The sequence below is a fragment of the Cryptomeria japonica genome, chromosome 10 (assembly GCF_030272615.1).
Source record: "Cryptomeria japonica chromosome 10, Sugi_1.0, whole genome shotgun sequence".
Taxonomy (NCBI): domain Eukaryota; kingdom Viridiplantae; phylum Streptophyta; class Pinopsida; order Cupressales; family Cupressaceae; genus Cryptomeria; species Cryptomeria japonica.
Window position 1 is genome coordinate 147,023,702 of NC_081414.1, and position 19,924 is coordinate 147,043,625.

The 19,924-nt window shown below is 34.1% G+C and overlaps 1 protein-coding gene across 2 annotated transcripts; it reads left to right on the forward strand.

The window, feature by feature from the left end:
- The first annotated feature begins 4,216 nt into the window (after nt 1-4,216).
- Nucleotides 4,217-5,840, forward strand: LOC131028761 (transcription factor MYB1-like). Of its 2 annotated transcripts, XM_057959099.1 has the most exons (3): nt 4,217-4,369; nt 4,448-4,577; nt 4,988-5,840. In XM_057959099.1, exons 1-3 carry the CDS (start codon nt 4,231-4,233, stop codon nt 5,634-5,636), a joined length of 918 nt encoding a protein of 305 aa, XP_057815082.1. In that variant the 5' UTR covers nt 4,217-4,230; the 3' UTR covers nt 5,637-5,840. The 2 variants fall into 2 exon arrangements, with proteins under 2 accessions (XP_057815082.1, XP_059069444.1); XM_059213461.1 differs by having other exon boundaries at nt 4,217-4,577.
- The last annotated feature ends 14,084 nt before the right edge of the window (nt 5,841-19,924 follow it).

A 19,924-nucleotide genomic window follows, 5' to 3' on the forward strand; every position in this document is an offset into this window, starting at 1 on the left:
GTTAATTACATATGGTATAATAAATGGAAGGTTGACATTTGCATTGATCAATAGATTATAGATATAAGAAACGCTAAATGTGTTCTACTTTTTGTCTAGATGTGATGTAATGATCTTTCGAATGATTCTTGATGTTGAAATTTTTTAATATATAAAATCATAAATTGATAACCTTCCACAAGTAAAACAATTAGCGTAGTGGTATGTCTATTATATAAAATCAAGTGTGTGAAATATGTATACACAATTATTGCATATATAGGCAAGGATGAGGAGGATAGAAGGTAGGAGTGAACTTTGACTACCTCTCCAAAGGTGCATCACTTGTAAGTTCACTTAACAAGAGTGTGAGAAAGTGCCAAATGTGCATGTACAAGGTGTCTGAAGTGATGAAAACACATGTCTCAATCATATGAATTGAGATAAAAGAATGAAATAGCTTAAGAAAATTGTGAGATTATGCTTGAAGCAACCAAAAGATCAAAGAGGACATAAGATAGCACAATGACAAGAGAGATAAAATATGACAAGAATAAACTTTATTCCTATCAAGATGCAAAAGAGATCAACTGGATCACTAGAATTGTTACATACAATATAGATGAGCCTTCTTATAAAGGAAAAGTTAAGAAAAGAGATAACACAATGATGACATGTGGCTCAATGAGATGCAAGGATAGGTAGGGGTAGGTAGGAGAAATAGTAAAATATTCCACATGAGGTGGATCACCCACTGAAGGTGGAATTATCACTCCACAATAAGTGGATATGATAGAGTAATAATAAGATCGCACCATAAAAGGTGGAAATTCTCCTACATACACACTCCCAATGTAGCACATCTCCCTAAGTGTCTCATATGCAATCTACAATGTTACGCATGTACCTAGGTAAACTTAAGTAAAGTGTAATTATATATCCAATATGAATAAATAATTACACCAACAAAAACTTAAGCTAAGTGTGAAGAGGTTGATCCTAGAAAGGTGATGTCCTAACTAGATGTATAATGACTCTATTTATAGTAACACTTAAATTTATTTTTTGAGTTGTTTGTCCAAATCTAAATATGAACGCAAAGGGATAGTAACAAACACATCTCAAATCTTGACAATATTCAAAGAAATGTTTGTTTTTTTGGTTGGATATAAATATTATAACTAGTTTGAATATATAATCAAGTTTGAATTTTTCAAATTTTAATTATTAAATCCCAACAATGATAAATGCATATTATTTTACTTGTTTACATCTACTTTGACTCTTAAAAAATATAGCATTAATCATTGAAAAAATAGAATTACATAAATGCTACTCCAAATTCTCATTTTATACTAAGTTTCATATGAATTTTATACGTTTTAAATAAAAAGTACATTTTTACTTAGAATGATAGATTTTGTACTTATACAAGAAATATTGTATGACAATTAATTAATATCAATCCACTTATTCTTTAAAAGTGTGTGAGAATATAATGAGCTATAAAACTACCCCACTACTACTTTAAAAATATTTAAATCAAATTTGATGGTACCTATTAACTATTGACTAGCTATTGATCTTTCTTTCTTATGAAATTAAAGAAAGACTTAAATTTAATATTTAACTTTATTTGTGAATTTTATTTAAAGAAGGCAATCACAGGGTACTTGAGATGGTTGTATATAGCATTAAAACTGATTAAAGATTATAAATATTATTATTTATATATATTTTATCAATCTAATATTGTTTAAGAAATTATAGATAGAAATCACTTAGAATGATAGATTTTGTACTTAGACAAGAAAGATTGTATGACAATTAGTTAATATCAATTCACTTATTATTTGAAAGTGTGTGAGAATATAATGAGCAATAAAACTACCCCACTACTACTTTAAAAATATTTAACTCAAAATTGATGATACCTATTAACTATTGACTAGCTACTGATCTCTCTTCCCTATGAAATTAAGAAAAGACTTAAATTTAATATTTAACTTTATTTATATGATTTTTATTTAAAGAAGCGAATAACGGGACACTTGAAATGGTTGGATATAGAATTAAAAATTGTTTAAAATTATAAATATTATTGATAAAAAACACTTAGAATGATAGATTTTCTACTTATACAAGAAAGATTGTATGATAATCTATTTAATCTTAATCCACTTATTCTTTGAAAAAGTGTGAGAATATAATGAGATATAAAACTACCCACTACTACTTTAAAAATATTTAAATCAAGTTTGATGAGACTAGCTACTGATTTCTCTTTCCTATGAAATTAAAAACAAGACTTAAATTTAATATTTAACTTTATTTAATGGTATATCCAACCATCTCAATTGTCATGTGATTCCCTTCCTTAAATTAAAATTAAAATTAAAATTGAAATGATCTTCGTAGTCGAGGTACACCTCCAAACTTTCCTGAGCTGCCCCATGTGTTTTCCGACCCGTTTGCATTACATTCCAAATGCTGCTTTTAATTCCCAACTCACAAACTTGGACTTCTCTGCGTTAATTAATAGAAAACGTTAAATGAATACGTGAGGTGATGTTTACCCTTTTAACCTGCTCTTCCATGTGCCGCCTTTAAAATACTTAAAAACCAGTTCAGAATGGTTGTTGCTTACTTTTGTTGACCTTGGAAATTGCAGTAATGTCAGTTGGAATTAGATTCCTAATAGTCTTCCCTGGGATATAGAGATTTCACAATGATACGGCTCCGTAACAATTTGTAATATTTTATGTCCGGAAAATTGTAGGGGAAGCATATCAGTATTTCTTAAAATTAATTTTATGCACTTCTAAATCTTAAATAGGGCAATTAGTTTTCAATATTTTGTTTGGTTGTCTTTGTACAAAATTGTTTTGGCTTCTCGATAGTAATGATACACATTGTAGAATCTATTATATGTGCAAAAGTAAAACGTTACACATTTCAATGTGTCGTCCAATACCTACTAAAAGGTGCCCCAATAATGGTGTACTCAAAATTGACAATATTTATGCATAAATGACCTAATAGTCACACACAAATGAGCCAACTATGATCTAAAAATGCTAAAAAGTGAGTAGCTATTGGTACACATGGAATTTATTAATGGTCATTAGTGTATAGTTATTGGACATATAATGACTACTAATGGTCTTCCCTTAGTGATTAATTTATAAAACAACTTGAGTGTTATTTTATTTTTTAATCCATAATTTAAAGTATTTATGTTTGTATATATATATATATATAGTAATGATTTATCTAATGTATAAAAATGTTTTTGATGTGTTTATTACATTTGCACATGTTTGAAGATGAAGAAATTTATTATTATATTGGAGAATGAGTGAATTTTAAATGATAGTAAGGAATTTTTTAGTGTTAAAATCTTTTTATGTAGAAAGGTTTTCCCAAACAACATAACATATGTTTTGTTTCCTTGCGATGTATTATATTATTATCTCAAATTGTATAATTGTTTCTATTATACAAATTGATAAGTCAACTTTTTGACTACAATATAAACTTATTTAAGTATTAAAATTTAAAATAATTTACCAAATTAAATATTAAATTTATAAGATTAATTATAAGTCTAGTTTTGTTTATAATGTCAAATGATATGAAAATGTTGCAAATAATAATATTTGACTAAATGAAAAGTTTAAGTGAAACAAAGAGTTACTATCATGTAAATTTATGTTATATATTTTTGAATTCAAAATTTCTTAATATTTAAATAAAAAATTGTACAATCATTATTTTTAAATTTGAACTTTCAATTATGAATTTATTAAAAAAAATAAAAATAAAATTTAAAAATTATATGGAAAAATAAATAATTTCTAGATTAAAAAAAAACATAACGTAGGACAAAAAAGAAATTAAAAATTAATGTAATTTAATAATACATGAAATATGATAAAATAGTTTTAAACTAGATTTAACATTTTGTTTAAATAAAAAATAATTAAAACCTAACATTTCAGAATCGCTATTCTACTAAGATCCTGCCATCAGTGTATGGCTGTAAACATAGCGACAAGTTTATAGTCTGAATAGAAGTCACAGTCTTCACGTGGAAATGATTTTTATAATGTAATATAATCTTCATTTCTTTCAGGCGTTCATCAGTCCCCGGTGAACGGCTCTAGTACAACCCCACACTTTTATGTATATATCGATGCTCATTTCACCCTAATTCAGCGCAAGCATTGAACCATGTCGTTCCCCATCACAATGACCAAAAGAGTTTCCTCCTCTTCCAAAGACGAGGACCTTCATCGTGGTGCCTGGACTGCAATGGAGGACCAACTCTTGTCTGAATATGTCAAGATTAATGGCGAGACTGGTTGGAACTCCATACCCAGAAAAATAGGTAAAGGAATTCATCAATACTCTGCCTTTGCGCCTAATTCTTCAAATTCCTACACTCTAAAGAGGATTTGCTTTACAGGTTTGAAACGCTGTGGGAAGAGCTGTAGATTGCGGTGGTTGAACTATCTTCGTCCTGGTATAAAGCGTGGAAACATTTCATCTGAGGAAGAGGAGCTCATAATTAGACTCCATGGCCTCCTTGGCAATAGGTAGATCTAATTTATTGTCATCATTTATTTTGGAGATAGATAATGGAATGGGTTAGGGTCTGGGGTCTTGGGTCTTGTTCGATTGATCAGAATTTTCTGTGTAGGTGTTGAGAAAGTGAAGTTTAATTCATTTGTCACACTTGTAGAATAGAATGAGCAGATGATGTATTATGTATCATGAGATGAATCACATAATTTGGTGTGTTGTGTCTCAGTAAGACTTGAAGTCATAAGATCCAGTCTCTCCAACCCATATGGTACAGAAAACATGTCCAGTCAGAAATCGGTCATGTTTGAATTAGCAGTTTGTAAAGAACTATTTGATTTTCGCAGTCTAAAAATAGATAGATAATAAAATGTGACTCCAAACACTCTTACACAATCTAATCTAGAAGCAAAATTATATGCAGGTGGGCTCTGATTGCAGGTCGACTGCCAGGTCGAACAGACAACGAAATAAAAAACTACTGGAACACTCATCTCTGCAAGAAGAGGCCGTCAAGTGAGAGGTCTCTTGAGGAATCCAACAAGAGGAGAAAATCTTGTCCTCCTGCAACTGACGGGTTATTGAAAGTCACACCGGTAAAAGCAACGGCGGTGAGAATAAGAAAGGGCTGCAATAAATCTGTGCACAGTGACAGTGGTGATTCAAATCATGCAAGCACTGATCGTCCACAAACAGTAAAGGCCTCAATGAGTTATTCTGGGTTATTGGTACAGGAGTCGATAACAAACCGCGATTCAAGTTACTCTGACATAATCGACATTACAGTGGCAGCTGAACTGGAATCGCCGTCTGTTGAAATGAATGGTCAATATTCACCCGAAGATTTTCGAATAGAAGAGTTAGAGGAAAGTCCCTGTGTTTCTTTCGAAATCTCTTTTCTTTCTAGATACATTGAACAAATTGAGAATTGTACAGATGGTGGGTATAATGGAATGGAAGGACAGTACAGCGGTACGCATTATGGAGATTGGATGGATCAATTGCCATATTTCCATACGTCAAGCCTGATGCCGTCAGAATTCCAGGAAGAAGATTTTACGCAATTTTCATAAAAAATCAAAAAGCTAAACTGCTTGATTTATCGTCAGGTGTTTAATGTTCAGAACTTTGTATTAAACTTAGCCCATTCTCCTTTGAATAAGATAGATAAGAGCATGTCTCCCACCATAAAGATTCTGCTATTTGTGCCGACCGGGATGCTATAATCTTAGGCTTACCATCAGCCATTCCTAAATTGGAAGGATTAGATTTTCTTATGATTGATAATGATTTAACTGCAACGTTACTTGTAATGTAAATAAATAGTAAGGACGATTTATCTCCAAGAAAAGGTTTATAAAATGGGTTTGATCGTGACAGTATAACAACTGCCTTAGCTGTCCACAGAGCTCTGAAATTTGGGGTCTGTGCATTCACATGTGGGTGTTGTGTAACAGTGTAAACCTGTGGCTATATTTGTAATTATCGTAAACAATTAGTTGCCGAAACTGCAGAGGAATTTGAAAAACGCGGATGGGACAAATGATGCTTTGACTTTTGTTGCAACACGTTGCCACAGTGGTCTTTCGCTGCTAACTTTTTTGTGAGGCAAGTATGTTACAAATTATCATGATTCCTGAATATATCTAATATTATTTTCTAATGAGTAATATTGATATATTTTAATACTTTCCACATAAATAATTGCAGATTCAAAACAAATTGTGAATGGTTGCCATCAATGGATTGTTTGGTGACGCTAACAAAAACTCTCCCAAGTCTTAACTAGAATTAATAAAGAGTTAGCAACCATGTTTTCTCTTTACAACTAGCAAGGTTGATTAAGTATGGGTATAGATATGGATTCTTTAATAGTCCACATTATTGGGCAGTCTGTTTATGACTGTAGATGGTTTATAGTATTAAATTTAGGTGACCCCATAGCAACAAAATGAAAGAGCACAAGATAGAGAGAGGTACAATCAAACAAGACCCCCTTCCACCCCCAAATTCATTCAATCAAAGAACCCCCCCCAAAACAATGACTTGACACTTTATACTTAGTGTGTGTACAATGGGCAGTCGCAAATAAGGGCAAAGTGGGCTTCTAATTTTAATATTACAACTATCTCAAATGGGCTATACAATACTCAAACCAATAATGTAAGAGATCTAAACTAAGATCCAAGTAAATTACAAGGACCAAATAGGTTAAAAAAGACCAAATACTGAAAGTACATTTTCTACTCAAAATGGTTAAAAACTGATAGCACCATGTGAAAGTAGATGAAAAATTAAGCACTTAAAAAAAATAGCACTTGAAAAGGAGGTCGTATGTGCCTAAACGGAGCCCAAAAAGTTGTAGAATCAAGGATTAGACAGCTGCAGTTGTGAAAAATAGTAAATTCTAAAAAAAATTGTCAATCAAAATTAGAAACTAACCGCACCACTATGGAGAGAACAAGAAATTAACAAAAATAAAAATAAATGCATTAAGAAAGGCCTCAAAATGAGCAAGATATGAACCTCCAAAGTTGGACTACAAAATAAAAAGACCCATTGGAAAGGGGTTAAATTTTTTTTCAAAAAATGTTGATGTAGTGTTGATGTTAGTAAAACACCATGCTAAAATTGATGGTGGTATGGATGTCATGGCCAAAATACCCCCTATGTAGTAGGACAAATGTTGACGTCATTAGTACAAACAGGGGACATGGCATGTTGATGTGGCAGACTAATTGTAATTGTTGACTAGGCGTACAGATCTAATATGACAATCTACATGGCACTATACGGATTGTATGAAATTTGGCATGTGTGGCTGACTGTATTGTATGACCAAGATGATGTAGCCTGCTAAGTCGGCAGTACGACTAGGTGATGTGGCAAATTACTATGCAGCCGTGTGTCGGTATGGACATGACATGTGTCTAATGATGCAACATCGACTATGCAATGACAGGCCAATGGGGAGCCACCACGTGTCACTATCTTGCAACAACTGTGCAGGGTCTAGCTGGTCAAATTGCAACATGTGGTGCAGCTCTATAAGTGAGTGCTAATAGTAGGTTGTCACTTGGCCGCTTCTGACAAGTTGTCCAATGTGCTTGGAGGTGGTGGCCTAAGACCTGAATGGAGGATGGTTGACACTGGCAGAGTCATCGGTGCACACAGTCGGGGTAGCAAGCAACACAACAAAGCAGAGTACGATGGTGCTATCAGCTAGAAAAATAGTGGTCAACAGTTGTACTTAGCGGGGTCGAAGAGAGAACGGGGCGACGACGGTACAACCCCCTACAAGAAATTAAACTAGGATATAAATAGATAAGGGGTATATGAACCACCCAAAATAATTTTTCTTTTTCGAGTTTTTTAAATTAAAAAAAAAAAACTTCACAATAATAATAATATAAAAAACTACGAAATAAAATAAATATGCATTTTAATAAATTTCGCAGAAAAATATATTTTTTGAAAAATTTGTATTGTCAGGTAGGCTGTACTACTTGCCAAAATTTTGAGGCCTTGAAAACAGTTTTCACAAAAAAAAAGGTTGAATTTATACTTAAAATTCATGTAAACTACCTACTAGACTCAATGGTGAGGTTAGAATTGATGTATGATGCTCCAAATTGTGCTACTCCCCAAATCTTAAATTGAAGTGCACTAAGATCACTCAAAAATGATTATTCCAATGAAGCCTCAATGGCTCTGACACCATGTAAGAATTTGTCAAAAATAACCAAAATCTAGAGCTAAATCAATAGAACAATACAAGAGAGATAAAGATTGATAAGAACAAATTGTATTCTCATCAAGAGGCAAAATATGATCAACTGGATAAACCATACAATGAAGATGAACCTACTTATAAAGGCAAGGCTATATGGATATGTGAGCACATGATCATGACATGGGGCCCAATGAGATACAAGGATAGGTAGGAGAAATAATAAAATATTCCACAGGGTGAATGTAACAACAAGATAAGACCACAAAAGGTGGAATTTCTCCTACAACCAACTTCCCTTGGTGCACACTTCCCTAAGTGTCTCATATGCCAACTACTATGAGATGCATTATCCTAAGTCAACTTAAGTAAAGTATAACTATGAGGCATAATTTACACCAACACCAAGGACCTTAGGTAAGAACAACTTGGGCATAAGTGGCTTCTACAAAGAGGAGAAAAAAAACCCTTGGAAATGTTTTACAAAGCAGCTATTTGAATCCCTTGTGGTGTCCAATATTTAGACACCCAATCACATAGCATACTTTTAGGGGGGACCTTACAACAAAATAACCAACAAGAGTTCAAAATTTTCATGTCACTAGGCTTCTTAAAATTTTATAATTGGAAGGAAAATATTTGGAGATATGTTAGAAGACATACCTTGTGAAACACATTTGAGATTTTTTTTGTGGTTGTTTTAGTTGGGAATCAATCTTTCAAATCCACTAGTAGTAGCTTTGAAGGAATGGAAATCCAAGGCCATTATACATCGTTTCCTTGTGATACTACATTAAAAATAAGGATTTTTTTTGTTTCTTCTTATATTTTTGTATTACTTCCTTAGTTACCACACATGAACAAAATTTTAAGCCTTTAAATGGACTAGATGTTTCAGTCCTCTTTAAGTGATCCACTATTAATGTTGAAGGCTCATAAGAGATAAATAATAACATCCCTGCACTATTGACTTCATAACTTTGTTCACAAGGTGTTTTATGAGTTATATCCCTTGACCCCACCCTAAATACCATTCTTTTCATTCACAATATTTGTTATTGTTGTTGCTTGTTAGAATTTTTTATTTGATAGAATATTTTGTGGGTAGGGGTACTCCGAAAAGGTTTCTCAAACATTTTGTATCTATGGGTTTTTTCTACATGGGATCTACACAAATTTCATGCAAAACCCTATTGTTATTTTTCTCTTTGGTCTTTTTGAATCCAATCATCTGAGGTTATTATTATACATAATTGTTATCTTGTTTGGTCCTCATCATTGGTATTCAAAGCTTGTACTTGGATTTTACTTTTGTTATGAAAATTCCCATATAACTTCTATTTAGATTGAGTTCCTAGGTTACCTTTTCTGTGGTGGAACTTTGTGAGCTAGATTACCTCTTCTTTAAGTATTGTGATTTGTGCTAAATGTAAACATTTTTATTCAACTCATCCTTAGTGACACATCTATATGTTGAGGTATAATTATTGGAGTACATTAATTAAAAAGTATATTCAAATAGGGTAAATAGGATACGCTTTTAATGTCCTTGTTTAACTAAATTTATTGATTACTTTCTATCAGGTTTAGTCAGTTAAAAACAATATTTATATATCCTTTTGGTTTGTCCTTGTCTAAAACCTTCTATAATGGCAATATCATATAGGTTAGTACCTCCTATAAAATGATGAATCTTAGACAACAATTATTAGTTGTAAAACCAAGAACTCTAGAAATATCGATTCTACCACCAAACCTTCATCCATATATAGGGCCAAGGAACTAAGGTTGTTTTAAAACCCTTTGAACTAGAGAAATATAGTATTTCCCACAATGGGGAGATATTTAATGAATTGAAATATATACGGGTATGTGCAGGATCATGGTGGTCCAAATAAGCCCTTAAGTGGCAATGAAAATCAGAATACAGAGTTAGGCAACTTGACATGAAAATTTGAATATTTTACCAACATTATTTCAAAAATATGTAAGAATAGAATCTGTAGAAAATTGAATGTAGTTTATAAGCTACTAGATTTTTTCTGAAAAAAAAAAAAGAGAACTTTGATGAAAATTTGAAATTTCAATAGAGTAGTACTGAAATTTTAGGAAAAAGATAAGAAGCAAGTGTATGTCTGACCACCGTAACCACAATCAAATAATAATATTTGTTTATAAGATTTTAGATATCAGTAGAAGACTCATTTCTGGATGTGACACATATGTTTTTGTATTTTTCTTTAGATAAATAATTAATTATAATTTTTTATTTACTACTCTAAAAAAATAAAAAGGACGTACGTCTGACCACATTAATTTGGTCAAAACTTTATGAAATTCAAATTTTATTTTTTTAATCCTATAGTTTATGAAGAATAGAATGTGACGCATGTTTCAAATTCAAAAAATGTGATACCATTTGAAAGTTATAGATATTTTTCAATCAGCATATCAATTAGAATATCGCCACTTTTTGGCCCCTCATGATCCTGCACATACCCATATGAGCCATGATATCAACTTCTTTAGTATAATGATAGATAAATTATTTTCCATAGGCTACTTAACTTTCTCTATTTCTCTAGCACAAGTCATAAAACTCACCAAGACACCCAAAAGATGGAGAATTTATTCGAAGAAAATATATCTACCTAGTTCACTTTAAGATAAGAACTTTTATTCAATTAAGCTTACTATTAAAAATTAATATTTTTCTATTAATAAATTAGATAAAAAGGATATGGTTGTCAACAATGAATTCTGAAATATATATGTTCTGTAATATTAAAGGTTTCATAAAACTCCCAAGGAAGTACTCCATCCATGAAACTCAACTTTAATTTCTAGGTTTTAACATTCTTTATTTATAAGAGGTTAAGCTTTTTGATTTCTTTCTTTATGTAGCTTATTGTGTCATATTTCATTGTAGTCATGTTTTTAAGCAACAACAAAGTAGAAAAGTAGAATGTGGTGGTGTTGTCACCTTTCTCTCTCATGGAATAAACACTTAGTTGACAAGGGATTTAACCCAAGTAATTGAGAAATGTGGGCTTATTTCAATATTAATAATCATTCCTTTGGAGCTATTAGTATTTATACTTCAAATGGTGTTTTTTTAAAGATCATACCTTTTGATATGGATATGAAATTGAATGATATATACTATTTAGGTTATATTTGGAGACTCTAATATGATCAAGATGGATTACAATAAAGTGAGGGTTTCTCCTATACATATGGCAATTAGTGAAATGGAGGCATGTTATTTTATTTGTAATAAATTAATTTTTTCATCCCATTCTAGGATATTGCAAAGATAATATGACAAGTTACATGTAGGGAAACTTAGGGGTGAGGCTATACATAATGCTTAATTATCTAGGTTAGCATGTCATTCTATTAGCTCAACATTTATTTTATTTTATTACCTATTATTCTATATTGGTGGAGTATTTGTATGTCATTATCATTTCTAACCCCTTTCCACTTTGATTTTATATTAAGTGGAAAGTCTCTAACCTCAAAGTCATAAGGACATATCATTTCTTAAAATGTTGATTCTTAAGCTTAATGCCAAACCACATCTACACAAGTTCAATGTCTTCAGAACTTGAGACATCTTCTCATGCTTCAGACTTACTAGTTAGCCTACTATAGTGATGTTATAACTCATACTTATCATTTCCTTCACATATATGAGTCTAATATTCCTCTCTTTTATTGCCACTCTTACGAGGCTACTACCTTGAAACTCTAATAGGAAACTATAAATTTATAAGTATAGCCATCTAATATTGTCACTCAACATCAGGTGGCTTAATATAGAAACATAGATATATTGTAAAATATTACACAAAAAGATGATCTCGAGAACCTTCTAAATTTTGAGAGTAGTGAGGAGAACCAAGACAAACCTCTCAATATAATCCTATAAGACTCACTCTCTCATTCCCCCAGTAGAAACTCAGCTTAGTGAAGCTTTGGAAGGGCTAAATAGCCTAAAGGGTTATGGAGATTAAGAAGAGCAAGAGGTTGGTGGAGTCTTGAGTGAACCCCATGCCTAGAAAATGATGACCACAAAGATAGAAGATCACAATGTTAGGATTGAGAGCTTAGAAACACCACAAAATTTATTGTGTTGTGAAAAAAACAAAGAATGGATCAAACAATTGTAAGATGGTACTAGGAACATGATCAAAATCAATAAATACCTAATTTAGAAGTGTGTGATAGAGGTCATGGCTGTGTCAAATAAAATTTAGAAGAAAAATAAAAGAAAATCTCCTACAAAGATGGAAGATATATGGAGTAAGGGAAAGATGAAGAACAACTCACTCTCTTGAGAGGGGTTGAAATAAATTTTGGATATATGGGGTTATATCTCATAATTCCCATTTCTATTTTATTTTTATTGTCTCTCGTCTCAGTTGTTTTTAGTATGATGTTTCAGAACTTATATGCTTAATCTTATGTTATGTAAAATATTTTAAAATTTGTGATGATCTTTGTGGGTTTTATCTCCAAGCCCTAGTTCTATTTTTTGATGGATGGTTTTTTATTTAGACATGTAATTGGTTAGGGCCCTTACCCACTTAATTAAAAACAAGGCAATCACAAACCAAAGCTCTAATTTATTGATTCAAGATATGATACAAGTTCCTTAAAAATATATTTGTTTTGCTTATTTGTCACAAATGCTTGTCATTCCATTAAAAATGTATTGAATCATAAAATATCCTAAAGAAAATTCTTGCAATTATATATGCATTCATGTTAGAAAATGAGCAATTCTTTTTTCTTAGCAATGTACTCTATCTTAGTTTTCTACTTTATATTGATTCCTTAAGGTGGTCCTTTTTAGGTTTCCATCTCCTAATACATTTTATGTATTTAGATTCTCATCAAAGATGAGATAAAGGAGGTTGTCTTTTCAATGTCTAACAACAATTTCCATGTTTTAGATGGGTTCCCTCTTTAATTTTATAAGTCCTTTTGGGAATATAATTGGTTAATACCTTGTTTTTTATTAAGATAAATGGGTTTTACAGGGATTCGAAACCCAAATCTAGCACAAAAAAAGCAATTAAACATAGTCTAACCAACCGCTAACCAACTACAGAAATAGGGTAACACCCAAAAATAAAAAACCATAGAAAATAGACCTACGACAAAATTCAACAATAAAAGACTAAGAAAGATCTCTTGTAAGCTCAACATTTTTCTAGATAGCTATGTCATTAATTTGTTGAAGTTCTTCCATAATAAACCTTCAGATACTAGTCACTTGATGTTTTCTCCTTTTCCTGGTAAATGGCCTCGTGGATTCCTGCACCCCCTGGTTCATCCTAGTCGCATTTGTATCAAGGGATGTTTAAGCTCTAGCCATCTACTCCTTGTGCAAGGCAATCTCCTCATTGGCTCTCTCAAGGCCCTCGGTGCTACTATGCATGGCTTACTTACTGACCTCCACCAAACCATTAATTTTTCTCTTAAATTTTTGAATCTCTTTCTCCATCCTATCAATTTTAACTGCATGCTCAGTCTTCATAATCTCAATGTCTTTCACAATCTATTGGGAGACCTTCAGAAGTTCCTAAGTATTATCTGGCATTGGAGTGTTAGTGAAAGTCGCTATGAGATATTTAATCCCCCTATTTCAGAATTTTGATTTCCCCAAAGAACCATTAGAAACATTTTTCCTTATACATCAACAATTTTCCCAAAAGCAAATCAATATCCTTTTCATTATCTTGGTTCTTTTTGGGGTCCATATTGAGAGAGATGTCGAGATTTATTTCATTATCCTCCTTGTCATGAATCACCACCTTATAGGTCTTCTTTTTTTTCAGGATTTGTGGTCCCACAATATGGGTCTATGGAGTAGGGGTTTTCTTCTTAGCAGACCATCTCGAAGGGGTTTTTTTGTTGTTGCTAGTACTGGGGGTGGTCTTTTTCAGGGGGCTCTCATCCTCTGAGGGTTTATATTCTAAATCATCTGATACCATGATATCATTCCAATCCATAGCTTTCCCTCCCTCTGCATCATCAAAACTTGTATCCACCACCTCATGGACCTCCTAGCTGGCTAAAGAATTAGGTTTTTGAGAGAAGGAGATGGTTTGACCTCGTGGGCCTTCGCATACTCCATGATTAAGAGTATTAAACCATCATGGATAATTGGGTTATCCTCATTCTTATAATTATTTCTAATAGATAACTCCAGGGACGATAACAAGTAAAACAGAATACAAATTCTCTTGTCATGTCTAAAATGGTTCATAATAGTGAAATGGTAACAAAAAATACTAGAAAAGTTCTCGTTGAGGCTAATGTACCTCATGATGAACTCTGCCATGTCCACCCAAAGACTCTGAAGGTCCAATCAGTTCTAGCCGCCAACTGAGTTCTTCTTAACCCTGCTCCTTTCACCATATTTATCATAGAACACAAACAGGGTTTCTTCCAAATTCTTCCTTTCCCTAAAAGTTTTTTCCCCTCCATGCGAAGCCTAGTAATCTTGGCAATAAATGGTTCATTGATTCTAAATTTTGCTCCATACACACAAAACACCCCATTATCCCAGCAGGACACAAAAATGTTTGTGAGCTAGTGATCCTGACCATGGAGTTTCCTAACATAGGGCTCCATACTCCCATCCTTAATCTTCCTCCAAGCCTCCTCATTCTTCTCGCAGAGCTTGCATGAAGACAACTCCAATCTATTTTTTTCTCTGCCCATTATGGTGTTGTTCCTGCAATTTTTTCGGCTAACACCAAAAATAGACTTGAAACCTATGCTAAACAAACAGAGCCACAAGAACAATCTAGAAACCTGCCCTCACTCTTTCTATGAAAAACATAATAAATGTGATCCAACATCATTAATTGTCAAGAAATGAAATATTTTTGGCATCCTTGCTTGCCAATTCACATAACTAGAATGGAAATGAATCCCCTTCCTGCCTCCACTTTTTATCATTTCTAATCACCCCTAAATTCTCCACATGGTCACTTGTCCTATTACCCTCCCTCATAACATGTGTTATTTTAATGCCCTTGAGATTATTAATCATTTCAAAGAAATCATGCATTAAATGGTTAATCGTCCAACAAGGAGGTGATTTTTTATTCAAACAACTTATTATATTTAGCGAGTCACTTTCTAACCAAACCTTCTGTTAGGATAACCGATGAACAACTGAGAGGGTGAGGGCGGGAGGGGGGGGTGAATTAGTTTTTAACATATTATTAGTATGTGAATTAAAGCACTTAAAACCTTATACTAGAATAATTGATTAAGCATTAAAGCATAAATGAAAACTAGAGAATCAATACCATGAAACCTTAACACATAACACCATAATTTGTACATGGAAAACTTCAATGAGGAAAAAGTATGGTGGGAAACCCTATCCATAGTCAGATGATACTTCTACAATAAGTATATGATTACAATGGGTAAGTGCACAAAGATGGTGGTCAAAAAGGGGGGTATAAGTGGACACTTTTTTTCAGAAATCGGGTGAACCTAAAGTTGGAGGCAAAATTTGAAAGTCATCCACTCAAGATATGAAGATAATTAAAGAACAAATATTGTAGTACTTTGAATCTAGTTTCCAAACTACTAAACTTTTTCAAAATTGGATAAGATTAAGGGGGTCAAATCCTTCGTGCATGAAAAACAGACCCTGATTTTTTTTGAAAAAACATAACATAGTGTCTGATGTGCGCATCAAAAAAGTCATAGTTAGATTTAGTATTTTGAAAAATTATTTGACAGAAAGATAGTTAAGAATGAGCACTAGAAGATATGTATTTTTTTATAATTTTTTGTTGAGTATTTTTTTTTATGATTTTTTCAATTGAGCACATCCTGAAAATTAGGTACCTATTTGTGTGCGAAGCATAAGTTGCACTAAAAAAATTGAAAATATAATTTTTTTTTTGTTAAATTGTAAAGAATCAAGTGAGCTACAATAATATATAAATTATTTTAAATTTGGATAAATATATCAAAAGTTATTAAAATAATGGTGCACCTATGTCTGTGAGAACTATGGAGACACTAGTAAAAAAAATTAAAAAAAAAAATGTTATTGTTGTTCAAATTGAAAAAAAAAATTATGGTTAGAAAGCTCAAAAGATGGGTGAAAATATGGTGGCAATTTTATAAATACCCACTTGATGAAGTGTAAACCTGATGATGACAAATTCGATAAACCAAATTGATAAAATAAAACACATCAAAAATGAGAGAAATGGAGGGAAATAAAACTTCCATACTATAGCTTTGTCATTCAGGCCTATTTCCAAGCCTAAACAATCAAAAACACGTATGGGGTACTAATGGAGTAAAAAGTGCGTACAGGGTACTTATGGTGTAATTAGAGCGTACGTGCTCTTTTTACTATAAAATAGCGCATACGCGCTATTGTATATATAATATGTGTATATACATATAATATATGTAATATATAATATGTATATACACATAATATATAATATATATGTATTTAATAATATATAATATATTAAGTATATATATACACATATAAGTGTATTGTCTCCCCCTCTCAAATGCATACAAGGTGTCCCTCTCTCTCTCTCTCTCCATACCCATCCCTCTCTCTCCCTCCCTCCCTGTCTCCCCTTCTCCCTTCCTCCACACCCCATCCCTCCCTCTCTCCCCTTATCCCTTCCTCCATACCCCATCCCTCTCTCTCTCTCACTCTCTCCCCTTATCCCTTCCTCCATACCCCATACCCCATCCCTCTTTCTCTTCGTTTCTCCCTCCCTCCCTCCATACCTCACTGCAACTGTGTCTGCACTTTTATAGAAGTAAGTGAATTTATTTCTTGTCTGCAACTTCCTCTTTGATTTTTATCATGTATTCTCTCTTAAGAAAGTTGATTGATGGATTTGTGTGTGTATATTGAATAGGAGGAATAGGGTTTGAAATTGAACCATGGGTGCATTACCATGGCAAACAAGGAAACATACAACAATATTCTTCTCGAATGTGTTTTTAATGAGTAGAGCAGATGTGGAAAATAGTGTCAACAAAGCAACATGATGAGTTAGAGTACCTGCAATATGTTTTTCAGAAGGAAACAACCGGTAGGAAGAGAAAGAAGGAGAGTAACACAGATAATGTCGTAGAGAACGATAGTGGTGGGTATGCGAGAGTTCCCATGTTGTTACACAATGCCTGTCACCTAAAGAAATTAAAATTTGTTGTATGCACGGCAGTGGTAGTATATGTTGATCATCACTTGTCAAACGGATTGGAACAGTACATACCCATGAAAAAAATCAAGTGTGTAATTCCTATAGTCACAATCGAGATCAGTCCTATAACCTTGCAAATTTAATAGCGTCATATGTTTTAGAACTTAGGCAACACTCTTAGGGTAGGTCAAGCTCTTACAATAGCTTTTTAGTGAAGCCTCATTGTTTGTTCACTTGGAGTCTCTCTTATACTGACAATGGTCTAACTTAGCTATATCAAAACTAAACTACTGATGTTCTATTGTATGATGTTCTATTCATAACTTTAAATTTAATATATCATTTTATTAGCCCACCATATGACCCCTTAGGTGTCATTACAGGTTGTATTGTTTCCTAAGAGGTCATATGGTGTCCTATGACCCCTTAGGACACCATATGACCCCTTAAGACACCAAACAACCCATAACAACACCATATGGTGTCCTAAGGGGTCATAGGATGCCATATGACTCCTTGGGACACCAATGACCCATAACAACACCATATGGTGTTCTAAAGTGTCATATGGTGTTCTATGACCCCTTAGGAAAGTATTTGGTGTTGTTATAAGTCCTATGGTGTGAAAAGGGATAATATAGTGTCATATGACCCATTAGGACACCGTATGACCCCTTAGATGTTAGGGGTCATATTGTGTCCTCGATTCGATCTCTCTCTCTCTCTCTCTTTCTCTCTCTCTCTCTCTCTCTCCATACCCCATCCCTTCCTCTCTCGCTCTCTCCCCTTCTCTCTTCCTCCATACCCCATTCCTCTTTCTCCTCTTCTCTCCCTCCCTATTTCTCTTATTCTGAAATTCTTATAGTCACAATTGAGATCAGTCCTATGACCTTGCAAATTTAATAGCATCATATGTTTTAGAACTTAGGCAGTACTCTTAGGGTTAGGTCAAGCTCTTACACTTGCTTTTTAGCAAACCTCATTGTTTGTTCACTTGAAATCTCTCTTATGCTAACAATGGTCTAAATTAGCTATATCAAAACTAAAGTACTAATTTTCTATTGTATGATGTTCTATTCATAACTTTAAATTTAATATATCATTTTATTAGCCCACCATATGACCCCTTAGGTTTCATTAGAGGTCGTATTGTTTCCTAAGTGGTCATATGGTGTCCTGTAACCCCTTATGATACCATATGAGCACTTAGGATACCATACGACACTTAACAACACCATATGGTGTCCTAAGAGGTCATATGGTGTTCTATAACCCCTTAGGACACTATTCGGTGTCATTATAGATCCCTCCCTTCTTCTCTCCCTCCCTCCCCCATCTTCTCTCCCTCTCTCCCTCCCTCTCTCTCTCTCTCCCCCCTCCCCCCTCTCTCTCTCCCCCTCTCCCCTCCCCTCTCTCTCTCTCTCCCCCTCCCCCCTCCCCCCTCTCTCTCTCCCTCTCCATCCTTCCCTTCTTCTCTCTCACTACCCCCTACTCTCCCCCCCCCTCTCTCTCTCTCTCTCTCTCTCTCTCTCTCTCTCTCTCTCTCTCTCTCTCTCTCTCCTTCCCCCTACTCTCCCTCTCCCTTCCTCCATACCCGCTCTTCTCTCCCACCCTCCCCCCTCTTCTCTCCCTATCTCCCTCCCTCTACCTCTCTCCCTCTCTGTACCTTCCCTCCCCCTCTCTCTCTCCCTCTCTCTCTCTCCCTCTTTCCCTCTCTCTCTCTTCCTCCCCCTCCTCCCCTCATTTCTCTCTCCCTCTCCCTCCTTCCCTCTCTCTCTCTCTCTCTCTCTCTCTCTCTCTCTCTCTCTCTCTCTCTCTCTCTCTCTCTCTCTCTCTCTCTCTCTCTCTCTCTCTCTCTCTCTCTCTCTCTCTTTTCCTCCTCCTCCCCCTCCCTCCCTCCCCCTCTCCCTCCCTCCCCCCTCTCCTCTCTCTCTCCTTCCCTTCCGCCCCCCTCCTCTCTCCCTCCCCCCTACTCTCCCCCCTCTCCCTCTCTCACTCTCCCTCCCTCCCTTTTCATTCACATTTTTTCTACTACCAATAGCACGTACAAGGTATTGAACCTATTAGTTCACTACCCTACCATAACGTTTTTAAGGCGTAGGAGCGCATACATGGTACTTATTACTTGTAAGCGCATACGGGGTACTGAGACCATTATTTGCTACCCTGCGATAACATCTTTTAGGCTTAGGTGTGCATATACGCTACTTATTAGTATAGAATGGAAAAAAAAATATTGTTGGGCTTGCCAACATTTTATGGACTAACAGTGTGTATGCGGTTATTAATGTAGCGTGTATGCAGTACATAGACATAATTTAGTTGTCCAAGAGCCTTAACGGCCTCAAAATAATTTTTTGAGGTTGTTAAAGGCCACACTGGAACTGTGTCTGCACTTCTATCA